The sequence below is a fragment of the Bison bison genome, unplaced genomic scaffold (assembly GCF_000754665.1).
Source record: "Bison bison bison isolate TAMUID 2011002044 unplaced genomic scaffold, Bison_UMD1.0 scf7180017864508, whole genome shotgun sequence".
In the NCBI taxonomy this organism is placed as follows: domain Eukaryota; kingdom Metazoa; phylum Chordata; class Mammalia; order Artiodactyla; family Bovidae; genus Bison; species Bison bison.
Window position 1 is genome coordinate 2,548,600 of NW_011495064.1, and position 12,758 is coordinate 2,561,357.

The following is a 12,758-nucleotide window of genomic DNA, read 5'->3' on the forward strand; positions in this document are numbered from 1 at the left end:
GGCTTTCTCCTGACCTGCCCCTTATCTGTTGGGTAACCAATAAATCTTTTCTGAAAAATGTATAAGGTAACTTACTCACAAGGAGTCAGTTAAGGAAGAAGAGACAAAAAAGAGAGAGAGAAGCAGTAGTCTTCAAAGTCTTTCTGACCAAGAGGGTAGAGTCAGTCATTTGAAAGCCTTTATTGAGTGCTTACTTTGTGCCCAGAAATATTCAATATGAATAAAGTCACAGCTACTCTGAAGCTAACATCTTAGGAAGGGGCAGGATGGGGGACAAGCAATAGGCAAACGAATCAATAAACAAAAATATGAGGGAGTGGGACTTCCCTGGTTGTCCAGGGGCTAAGACTCTGAGCCCCCAGTGCAGGCGGCTCGGGTTCTATCCCTGATCAGGGAACTAGATTCTCCATGCTGCAACGATGCAGCCAAATAAATAAAGACATAAATTTAAAAAAATTTTTTGAGTAAGTGCTATGCAGAGAATCAAAACAGGTTGGTGGAGTTTGGGTTCTGGTCAAATAGAGATGGGTATTTCAGCATTTTCTTCCCACTGAATGTGACAGAAGTCCTAGACACAATGCACGGAACAGTTTTCTAAGGACTCTGAAAATAAGTAGAAGTGGGAACATTTGGGAAGGAAAACAGAACTCCAAATATTACCAAACTAGTGGTAGGTAGTATCCCCTTTTTTTCCCCCTGTAGTATCTCCAGGCCTGGGCTCAGAGCAACATGAAGTCCAGAATGTGCGTGGGATACAGACAAAACACATCTCCAAAAAAGTGCTCCATTTCTGGGCTGAGGACTGGGAAAGAGAGCCTGTACTGGTTATACGGGGGCTTCCCTGTGGCTCATCGGTGAAGAATCTGCTTGCAGTGCAAGAGACCCAGGTTCGATCCCTGAGTCAGGAAGATCCCCTGGAGAAGGAAATGGAAACCCACTCCAGTATTCTTGCCTGGGAAATTCCATGGGCAGAGAAGCCGTGGGGTCGCAAAGAGTCAGACGTGACTTAGCCACTAAACCACCACCACCACTGGTCAGAGTATAGAAAACCTCTGTTTGTTTATATTTTTTTCCCCGTTCTCTTCTGCCCTCAAGCCTAGGCAATCTAGTGACTGTTGGGCAGTGGCAGCCAGACAGGTGTCTAAACTTTGAGGAGGAGAGCCCTTCTCTCTGACCAAAGGGACCGTGGTCCTAATAGCATGGTGGCAAATCCCTTTTTCTCTTACTCTCGATTTCTCTGTATAAATATATCTTATTGCATTTTGGCCTGCATTGCAGGCAAATTCTTAACGAGCTGAGCAACCAGGGAAGCATAGCTGCCCCTAAACAACACACCAGAGGACTGTATAACTGAGCAGCCCGGTCCCAGACTGATCCCAGGTCCAAGACTAGCACACACACCAAATGGATCTGAAAAGCGCTGCACAACTTTAAAAGATGAGCTGACATTGTTCAGGAGATTTCGTACCAGGGAAGGTAGGCAGGAACTTGTAGCCTGCATCTAATCAGGCCCGTTGCTGCTAAAACAAACAAAACAACATATTTAAAATTAATTAATTTTTGGCTGCACTGGGTCTTCATTGATGCACACAGGCTTTTTCTAGTTGCGGCGAGTGGGGGCTGTTCTCTAGGTGCAGTGCGAGAGCTGCTCACTGTGGCGTCTTTTCTCCTTGAGGAGCGCAGGCTCAGAAGTTGTGACACATGAACTTAGCCACCCTGTGGCATGTGGGATCTTCCCATTCCAGGGATCAAACCCATGTCCCCTGCATTGGCAGGTGGATTCTTAAGCACTGGACCACCAGGGAAGTCCCAACATTTCCTACAGGATTTAAAGAAGCCCCGTAATCCTATAGCGTAATATTCAAATTTTCCAGGATACAATCCACAGTGACTTGATATTTGAAGACCTAGGAAAATCTCAATATCTTTCAAAGGGAAGCAACAAAAAGGAAGAGACAACAACTCTGAGATGACACAGTCGAATTGAGACACTGAAGTAGCTACTTACAATCGTGCACCAAGAAGTCAGAGCAAAACCCCAAAATGAACAGATGGATAGACAGTCTCATTGGAGAACCATTTGATACGAAAAGAACCAAACTGAAGTTTTAGAAATAAAAAATAGAACCAAAGTGAAAAAATCAATTTGGATGGGCTCAACCACAGAATGGAGATGATAAAAAAAAAAAAATTCAGTAAACTTATAGTTCAATGGATCAATATAAATCAGTATAGATAGATCAATACAAATTGTCCAATTGAACAAAAGAAAGGAAATAGACTGAAAAAATAAACAGATCTTTAAGTATCTGTGGGACAGTTCCAAAAGGTCTGACATTCTCATCACCAGAGTCTTGGTAGAAGGACAGAAAGAGTGTGCTGCAGAAAAAAAAATTTTTTTGAAGAAATAAGGAAAACTTTTAAAATTTGGTAAAGACTTAAGAGTTATGGATTAATGAAGGTTGCTGTTAAGTCGTTTCAGTCGTGTCCAACTCTGTGCGACCCCAAAGACGGCAGCCCACCAGGCTCCCCCATCCCTGGGATTCTCCAGGCAGGAACACTGGAGTGGGTTGCCATTTCCTTCTCCAATGCATGAAAGTGAAAAGTGAAAGTGAAGTCGCTCAGTCGTGTTTGACCCTCAGTGACCCCATGGACTGCAGCCTGCCAGGCTCCTCTGTCCATGGGATTTTCCAGGCAAGAGTACTGGAGTGGGGTGCCATTGCCTTCTCCGTTAAGGAAGGTTAGTGAACACCGAAACAAGATAAACTCAGAGAAAGCCATGCCCAGCCATAACAGAATCAAAGCATAAAATGAAAGACAAAGGAAAAACAGTCTTGAAAGCAACCAAAGGAAAACAGTGCTTTCAATATAGGGAACAACAGTTTGAATTACTGAGAATTTTGCATCAGAAACCAGAAGTCAGAAGGTGGTAGAACATATTTTAAGTGCCGAAAGAAAACATGAATCTGACGCCCCAGAATTCCATACTCTACAATAATACTGTTCAGGAAGAAAGATGCAATCAAGGCATTTTCAGATGAAGGAAAACTAAGGGAATTTATTGTTAGCAGACTTGCTCTGAAAGAAATGCTATTAATAAATAAAGTTCTTTGGGCAGAAGGGGAAAGACACCAGAGGAAAGCTTGGGACATCTGGAATGAAGGACAGCAGCAGAAATGGTAAATATCTGCTGCTGCTAAGTCGCTTCAGTCGTGTCCGACTCTGTGCAACCCCATAGACGGCAGCCCACCAGGCTCCCCCATCCCTGGGACTCTCCAGGCAAGAACACTGGAGTGGGTTGCCATTTCCTTCTCCAGTGTGTGGAAGTGAAAAGTGAAGTGAAGTCGCTCAGTCGTGTCCGACCCTCAGTGACCCCATGGATTCCAGGCTCCTCCATCCATGGGATTTTTCAGGCAAGAGTACTGGAGTGGGGTGCCATTCCCTTCTCCGGGTAAATATCTAGGTAAACATAATAATTTTTTTCTCTTAAAATATGTATGATGGTTGAAAGCAAAAATCATAACATTATCTGATGTGATTTTCAACATATGCATCTATAATACATATAATCCCAGGGAGTATGCCATACTTTGTTGCATATAATAAAACATGACTTGGCTAAATATAAAATGTTTGTGGGTGGTGGTTTAGTTGCTAAGTCGTGTTCAACTCCTTGAAACCACATGGACTGTAGCCTGCCAGGTTCCTCTGTCCATGGGGATTCTCCAGGCAAGAATACTGGAGTGGGTTGCCATTTCCTTCTCCAGGGGATCTTCCCGACCCCAGGCTCTAACCTTCGTCTCCCTCATTGGCAGGCAGATTCTGTACCATTGAGCCACCTGGAAAGCACTACAGAATATTTAAAATATGCCATTTTTTTTTTTTACAACTTTACATTGTCACATCTTCACTTCTTAACATACGAATTGTGTCAGAAGGTAGAAGTGGCTCAAGCTCTGTCAATCTCTCAGGAGCTCCAGCCTCAGATATTAGCTTCACTTTGCAGATGTGAAATGAGCCGGAGAAAAATTCTTATCCTGCTTGCCTTCCCTGATCTGTTCCCATGAACACTGCATTGTCGGTGGCCAAGTACAAGGTATCCTATGGCTCAAGACAGTGGCCACGGTGAGTTACAATAGTCGGGAGAGGTGGCAAGAGGTGGGAGTCCTAGGCAGCACCTGCGTGCTGCGTCCATCCTACAGAAGAGCTGGGGCTGGAAGGCCAGTGGGACCAGAGCCTCACTCCCCTCACCAGATCCCGCAGGCCTGGAGGAGGGCACAGCCAGGCTGGTTCGACGTTTGCTCCACGAACACTTTGCCTGTCTTTGCCGTGCCTTTGCTGTAGGCTCATTCGTCCATCTCCCTTGTTCCCTGGCTCTTTCCCAGCTCTCCCCACAGAAGGGGAGGTGGCAGGAGGCAGGCCCCGGCAGGCACTGTCCTTGCTCAGGAACTGGCCTTTCGTGGTGGACGCCTCCTGACCCCAGCACGCAGGGCGGCCCTCTTGCAACCCCTCCACTCCAGTGGGAAGGAACCCCCCACCCCAACCCGGAGCATCCTCATCGGACTCTGGGGTGCTAGGCCACTCTCCAGGGTGGCCGAGAGGAAGGCAGGCAAAGGGCCCACATCTCCAGGCCCTGTCTTTAGCGGGAAAGGAGCCTCTTGGCTGCTGGGTCACAGCCCTGGAGGCAGGCAGGCAGGCAGGAGACAGGAAGGATCTGGCCTGGCTCCAAGCCCGGCTCCCGGGCACCAGCCCAGTGAGGGGGCCAGGGCAGGGAGGGGAGGAGGGCTCTGGTGCCCACTGGGGTAGATTCATCCCAGAGACAGAGACCTCCATCTGCTGGGTGAGAACACTAGGAGAGACTGACGGTGACAAAGAGTGCAGACAGAGAAGGAAGTGTTGCATTGCCAGGGCCGGGCAGGAGCCCAACCGGCGTGGGGTCCTCAAGGATGAGCAGCGGTAAGCAGAGCAAGCTGTGACCTTGACTTGACAGGGCAGAGGCTGGGTCTCCTTGCTTGGAAAAGAAGTAAAGCAGCCACGAGTCAGGCTGTAGCTCCCAGAGGTGTCTGAAGTTTTCGTGGTTCCTAGGAGGTCCTCAGGGCTTCCCTGGTGGCTCAGACAATAAAGAATCTGCCTACAATGCGGGAGGCCTGGTTCGATCCCTGGGTTGGGAAGATCTCCTGGAGGAGGGCATGGTAACCCACTGCAGTATACTTGCCTGGGAAATTCCATGGACAGAGGAGCCTGGCGGGCTAGATCCGTGGGGTCGCAGAGTCGGACAGGACTGAGCACAGCGCACAGTAGGCCCTCAGTAAACAGTCCTTGTCACAGGGGCAGCTCAGTCCTGTCCTGGGCACCAGGTGGAAGCAGCTACTGCAGCTGGCCTCCCCTGGAATAGCATGCCTGGGATTCAGAACTTCCTTGGAGGAAAAAGTCTAGGAAGAGGCTCCTGCTCGCCTTCCTGAGCGGCTCTGCCACAGCTGGTGGAAGGCCTGTCTGATACACAAACCGCATTTCACTGAGGATTCTCTTGGCTGAAGCCAGTGGAAGGACCTGCTTGGCTGGAACTTTTTTTTTTTTTTTTCCCTTCCAGGCGACGTCTGATGGGTGTGTCGGGCAGGAGGTGATATTTGAAGGGCTGCGGGCACGGGCTGCCAAGCCAGGGCGCCAGGCAGAGGGTGAGAGCATGGCCTCCCGGGCCCCGCCCGCCACCAGCCACGCTCCCCCTGACGTGCCCTCCGGGGTCTCGCTGTTTCTCACCATCCCCTACGCCTTCTTCTTGCCCGAGCTGGTGAGTGCGGCCACGGGGGCCACTGCACAGAGTGTGGCCGGGTGAGGGGTGGGAGGGAGCAAGGAGGGGCTGGCCTGGAGCTGGAAGCAGGCCCCTGGGGAAGGAGCACTGGATCCAGAGCTGCCGTGGCCTCTGGTCTCCTGTGGAGCTCAGGGCCCGGGGTTCCCTAGTCCCTCCCAGAGCGCCTCTGGGCTTCTGCAGAGTGAGTGGGTCTCCTCCTCCCAAAACGAAACCAGCTGGGGTAGTGGGCAGGCCACCTGGTGATCAGAGGCCTGGAGGAATCGCTAAAGCGTCCTGGATCCTCAAGAGGATGTTAGGAATGGACTTCTATTTTGTGGTCTCTTTCCTCCAACTACCTGCCTTCTGTACTTTCTTAAAGTTCAAATCAGGGAGGCGCACTCTGTCTTTCCTGCTGAGAGTAACCCTTCCAGTATTTTCCTAATTGACCCTGAACTTTGACTTGCGTGGACTCCCCAGGGGAGGTTGCTTATGACAACATGGGCCATAAAACAGTGAGACACTTGGGTGCTCTCTGCGACCTCTCACTGCCTTCCTTTCCTTCACTGTCTTTATGGCTGAATTGGCCCCACGCCTGCCGAGTGCAGAGGGGACATCAGAACCTGAGTCCACTCTGAGCCGGTTGTCACCACGTCCTTTTCACTGATGGGGACACGAGCCTGGTGAGCGACTTAGGGCAGAGTTTATTTCAGTCTTTGAACACCTTCTGAAATATCTAGCTTGTGGCAGGTATTTTCTTTCTTTCTTTTTTTAAAGTTTATTTAAGAATAATTGCTTTACAGTATTGTGTTGGTTTCTACCAAACATCAACACGAATCAGTCACAGGTTTACCCATGTCCCTTCTCATGTGAACATCCTTCCCACCTGCCTCCGCATCCTACCCCGTAGGTTGTTACTGATTTGAGCTCCCATTGGCTGTCTACTTTACATGTGGTAATGTATGTTGCCATGTTACTCTCTCCATACCTCTGTGGTGCTGCTCTGAGTTGGCAGCACTGGCCTCAGACAGGGAGGAAAAGACAAAACGTGGTTCCAGCGTCCAACTGGGCGGGAAGGTCCTCTCATCCTGTCGTCTGCCCAGAAGGCCAGCCTGATTGAGCACCTTTTGACATAAACTGGCTAAAGGATGCCCATTGGTGGCAATAAGAAAGGGAAGCCAGGCGGGGTGGGTCCGGCGTTTGGGTGGCTCCAGCTGAAACCCCAGCCAAGAATAGGTTTCTGCCAGGCCTGGCTGTACAAGGGAGGGCGTCCCACCAGACTAATGCATCTTTGTGCTCCTGAGAGTTCTCTGGACCAGGTGTGCCCCTCGCCTTGGAACAACCACAAGAATGGCCGGGGTGGGGCTGGACTCCCCCACTTATTTGGAACATGTGTTCCATGTCAGCCGCACCAGCCACTGGTGACAGGACCACTACCCTGCAGGTTCCCCATCTGCCCAGGAAGGCTCCTGAGCGCTTCCACGATACAGTCAGCCGATGTGTGGGGGGGTGGCCACTGCTGGGCCGGGTACAAGCAAGAAGAGGCCACCCAACCTTGTCAAGGCAGGGAGGAGCCCCAGCCTATCCCCTGGGAGGCAACTTTGCAGTTAGACCTCAAAGGACAGGCTGAATCTCCAGGTTGGGGGGCAGGAGGGGGAAGGGCCTGGACTCCAGGAGAGGCCAGCTGGCAGAAGGCTGGAGGGTTGGGATTTCCAGAGTAAGGAATGCAGGGCCATCTGGTCAGTCACCCCCAGGATACTGGGCTCCTCAGATGGAATTTCTGGGGAGAGAAAAGTACATGATTGTGCTGGGCTCTAGGGCTTTAGGTATCTCATGGGGTGGGGGACTGTCACTTAGCATTTCATTCATTTATTTTTCTTTTGAAATAATTTTAGATTTATAGCAACGCTGGCAATAATAGTACGAGTGCTCCCAGGTACTCCCTACTCAGCTTCCCTTCAGGACCACATCTTACATAGTACAACTGTCAAAATCAGGGAATTAGCATCAATATTAGACTATCAATTGTTCAAATTGTCCTGAACTCCCCACAGATGTCTTCCTCCTGATCCAGGATCCAGCTCAGAATTCCAAGTGGCATTTGGTGGCCATAATTCCTTCATCTACTCTTTTTTTTTTTAATTAAGTAGATTTAATTTTAACTTGATTTTCTGATTACATTTCATTTAAAAAAAAAAAAAACTTTTTATTTTGTATTGGGGTATAGCCATATACAAGCTATAAGGGACTCAGCCTTACGCGTACATGTATCCATTCTCCCCCAAGCCCCCTTGCCACCCAGGCTGCCATATAATGCTGAGCAGAGCTGCGTGTGCTAAAGAATAGGTCCTTGTGGTTGTTGTTTTTAACATAGCCATGTGTACATGACCATTTCAGTACTTTTTTTTTTAAGATTTTTTTTTTTTTGATGTGGAGCATTTTTAAAGTCTTTATTGAATTTGTTACAATATTGCTTCTGTTCTATGTTTTGGCTTTTTGGCCACGAGTCATGTGGAATCAGTCTCCCTGGGATTGAACCTGCACCCCCTGCATTGGAAGGTGAAGTCTTAACCACTGGACCACCAGGAGAGTCCATCATCTACTTTAATCTGGGCCAATTCCCACCATCTTTGTCTTGAGTATTTTGAAGAATACTGATCAATTATTGTGTACCATCTCGCTCCATTCAGCCTTGTCTGATGTTTCCTCATCACAAATTTAGTTTTAATTCTCAAGGAATCCTTATTCATTATTGAACACTTAGAAGATTACAGAAAGAAATATAATCCATATATATGCATGTACGCAGGCGTGCTCAGTCATGTCTGACTCTTTGTGACCCCATGGACTGTAGCTGACCAGACTCTTCTGTCCATGGAATTCTCCAGGCAAGAATACTGGAGTGGGTTGCTATGCCCTCCTCCAGGGGATCTTCCCAACCCAGGGATTGAACCCACGTTTCCCACATTGCTAGTTGGATACTTTACCATCCGAGCTACCAGGGAAGTCCAAGAATACTGGAGTGAGTACCCTCCTTCAGGGGATCTTCCTGAACCAGGGTCTCCTGCATTGCAGGCAGATTCTTTACCAGCTGAGCTACCAGGGAAGCCCATTTATACACATATGTGTGTGTTCAATGGATTTATTCTGTACATGCTCTTTTGCATCCGCTTGCTCCTTAAATGAGTGCTTCTAGAATCCCAGGGGCGGGGGAGCCTGGTGGGCTGCCGTCTATGGGGTCGCACAGAGTTGGACACGACTGAAGCGACTTAGCAGCAGCAGCAGCAGCATGGAGTGTAAGACCAAGCCTGCATCCTATCTGGGGCGTGGATGGAGAGGTAAACAGGAGAGGAGGGGAGAATTCCAGTTGGTGATTGATGCTGTTCTGTTTTGTTTGGGTCATGCCAAGCAGCTCGCAGTATCTTAGTTCTCCGACCAGGGATCGAACCTGAGCCCCCCTGTAGTGGAAGCTTGGAATCTTAACCACTGGATGATCAGGAAAGTCCTTGGTGGTTGATTCTGATCGCCATGAGCAGATGTGCTGGGCTAGAGAGGAGAGAGCAGGGCCAGCCTCGCAGAAGTTCCTCTGTCCTGGGCCTCCTGAGTATGCTGACCACTTCTACCCACAGAGCTGACCCCTGAGCCCCAGGCCCTGGGGTCCCAGATTCTCAGTCTGTGGACCTAAGGCATCACAGACAGGCATGTGCTTTTCTAAGGCAGAGAGCAGATTTTTCCAGAGAGTGGATTCTAAAACTGGGAGCTCAGGACAGCAAAAAGGGGCAGAGAAGGCAAAATTCGTGACGTGGACTCGCAGGTGGTCCATAATGGGGTGGCCAGAGTGTACACTTGTGGTGACCGCAGGCGTACTTCCATCCAGCCACTGTTCCCCAAGACAGCGAGGGCCTTCCCATGGAGCGAGGGGCCAAAACCTCCAGGCGTGCAGAATTCAACAAGCGGCCTTGAGTCCTCGCACCACCTCTGTTGCCAAGAATCTCGGGCTCTTTTGTATCAGTGATGGCGACAGACTGGGACAGCATGGACACGGGGGGTCTGCATGTTCCCGGCTAGCTCTGCTCCCCGAAGACTGCTCTTACAGATCTTTGCCCAGATAACTTTATTTTAGAGTCTTTCACACTAAAATGCACGTTTTAAAACTTCTGTCATGATTATAGATTAATAGGCAGATGCAAAGACATTTCAGAGAGGTCTCCCACACAGTAGTCACAGCTTTCATAATAACTCTCTACTATTTAATACAATATCGACCAGGTAACTAATGTTCGTAGGCTATGTCTATATTCCATGCCATTTTCTCACATGTGTAGATTGATGTAATCACTACCATCAAGACACAGAACCATTCCATCACCGTGAAGATCTCCCTCCTGCTTCTGTTTTAAATTTTGTTGGCCACGCTGGATGGCATGCAGGATCTTAGTTGCCTGCCCAGGGATTGAACCCGTGCCCCCTGCAGTGGAAGCGTGGAGTCTTAACCACTGGACCAACAGGGAAACCCTTGCTTCCGTATTATGGTCACCCTACCTTATCCTCTCTCACCACCCTTCCTCACCCTTGGAAACCACTAATTCCGTCTTTGTAATTTTCTTATTTCAAGAAAGTCACAGAAGCGAATAGCATCATACAGTACCTGGTCTTTAACGATTAGCTTCTTCCACTCACCATAATGTCTGCATGAATGCTTCAGTTGCCCAGTTGTGTCCAGCCCTTTGTGACCCCATGGACTGTAGCCCACCAGGTTCCTCGGTCCATGGGATTTTCCAGGCAAGAATACTGGAGTGGGTTGCCATCTCCTCCTCCAGGGTATTTTCCTGACCCAGGGGTCGAATCCAAGTCCCCTGCATCTCCTACATCAGTAGGTGGATTCTCTACCACGGAGCCACCTGGGAAGCCCCATAATGCCTCTGCTGCTGCTAAGTAACTTCAGTCGTGTCTGACTCTGTGCGACCCCATAGACAGCAGCCCACCAGGCTCCCCCTTCCCTGGGATTCTCCAGGCAAGAACACTGGAGTGGGTTGCCATTTCCTTCTCCAGTGCATGAAAGTGAAAAGTGAAAGTGAAGCTGCTCAGTCGTGTTTGACTCTTCATGACCCCATGGACTGCAGCCCACCAGGCTCCTCTGTCCATGGGATTTTCCAGGCAAGAGTACTGGAGTGGGGTGCCATTGCCTTCTCCATAATGCCTCTGAGGTCCATCCAAATCAGGTGCATTTCAGTAGTGTGTCCCTTTTCATCGCTGTGTAATATTCCACAGTGTGGCTTTACCACAGTTTGTTTAACCACTGATACAGTAAGAAACATTTTGGTCTTTTGCGATTTTTAGCTATTCTGATAAAGCTCCTGTGAGCGTTCACATATAGGCTTTTGGGTGGATGTAATTTTCACTTTTCTGGGTAAATGCCAGAGTGAGTATGATTTCTGTAAGTGTCTGCTTCATTTTTTATTAAGAAATGGACAATCTGTTTTCCAGAGTGGCTGGACCATTTTACATTTCCACAGGCAACGGATGAGCCTTTAGAGAGTTTAATGTTTAAGTTTGCATTTTGTTTGGTTTACAGTTGAATTCAGATTTCTCATCTGAAAACAGTATTAATTTCAAAACCTAAGTTCCAAGCTTGAGGAGGCTTTGAATCTGTGCATTTTAAGGTGAGAGCAGACGTTGTTTATTTCCTCTCTCCATCTCTCTGTTAGCATGGGAGTCTTCTGGTGCCAGCGCTGGGTGGGCAGGGGACCAGGTGACTCACAGTCTCGCTGCCTGGCTCTTGAGAGCAAACACTGTGCGGGTGTCCGGCCTGGGGCAGGGAGCACGTGGCCCCCTGAGGCCCTGGCTGCTCTAAGCTGGCTCATCGGCTTTTTTTTAACAAGATGAAAGCGTGAACAGCGACTACAACTGAGGGAGAGTTTTAGGAAGTCATTCAACCTTTTCAGTAGTTCACTTATTAATGAGATACTTGACTAATTATAAAGAAACAGCTGAGAAGGTTTCTAGAGTCAGCTGATTAAAAGGAAAGATGAACACTCTGTTCGGTGTTCAATGTTTTCAGCTTTTTAACTTGCCTGCACAACGGTCAGAAGGAAATATTCTGACACCCCCACCCCTTCTCCCAACCCACACTCCCCCACCCGCTCCCCCAGAAGCTCGTTCCAGAACCTTCCAGCTGGGAAGCTCACATTGCTTCCCACATCCCCAGTTTCACCTGCAGTTCAGCCGGTTTCTTTTTCTGCTCTGTCTGTATGTAAATGGGCTTCCCTGGTGGCTCACTCAGTGGTCGAGAATCCACCTGCCATGCAGGAGATGCGGTTGGATCCCTGGGTTGGGAAGAACCCTGGAGGAGGAAATGGCAACCCACTCCAGTATTCTTGCTTGGGAAATCCCAAGGACAGAGGAGCCTGGAGGGCTACAGTTCGTGGGGTCACAAAGAGCTGGACACGACAGAGCACACACGAAAGGCAAGGCTGTATGTGAAAGCGCTGTTTGGGAACTTTCTGGACCCTGGAGCCATCTGTCAACTGCGTGGGGCAGAGAGAGAGGGAGGCAGGGCTCCGCTCAGGCCTGGCTCAGGACAAGCAGGTTCCTTCCTCTTTGTTGCAAAACTTCTTTAGAAGCTGAGTTTTCCAAAAGGAAAAGTTGTACCTCTTGCTCCCTTCTGCCCCGCTTTCAATTCTCTATGCTTCTGGGAAGCAGCAAAGCAAACTCAGTTTGCCCCAGCTTTTCTTCATCGTCGGGGCATCTGTCCTTCCCTTCATTCCATGCCTGGTCCCTGGCCTCGCCCCTTCTGTCCTCGCCCAGCCCCTGCAGGACCAGGGGACCAAAGGCCTCCATGGCCAGGGTACCACTGAGATGCAACGAAATGATGCCCATGGAGGCCCTGGGAAGCTGCAGCAGGAAGAGAGAACAGGGAGGGAAAGGTGTGAGGCTGGGGGAGAGCAGGCACAGGAACCAGAGATCAAATTGA

General features: G+C 49.3%; 1 protein-coding gene across 2 annotated transcripts in view; it reads left to right on the forward strand.

Annotated features, from left to right (window-relative positions):
• Positions 1 to 4,813: 4,813 nt before the first annotated feature.
• The window catches only part of MALL (mal, T-cell differentiation protein-like), a 34,672-nt gene continuing 26,727 nt past the window's right edge, over positions 4,814 to 12,758 (forward strand). The window contains exons 1-2 of one of the 2 annotated variants that reach the window (XM_010829565.1): positions 4,814 to 4,956; positions 5,591 to 5,788. In XM_010829565.1, the coding sequence (XP_010827867.1) occupies positions 5,684 to 5,788 (105 nt within the window). In that variant the 5' untranslated portion in view covers positions 4,814 to 4,956; positions 5,591 to 5,683. Of the gene's footprint in view, positions 4,957 to 5,473; positions 5,789 to 12,758 lie in introns of those variants that run through there. The other variant, XM_010829564.1, reaches the window with a different exon arrangement.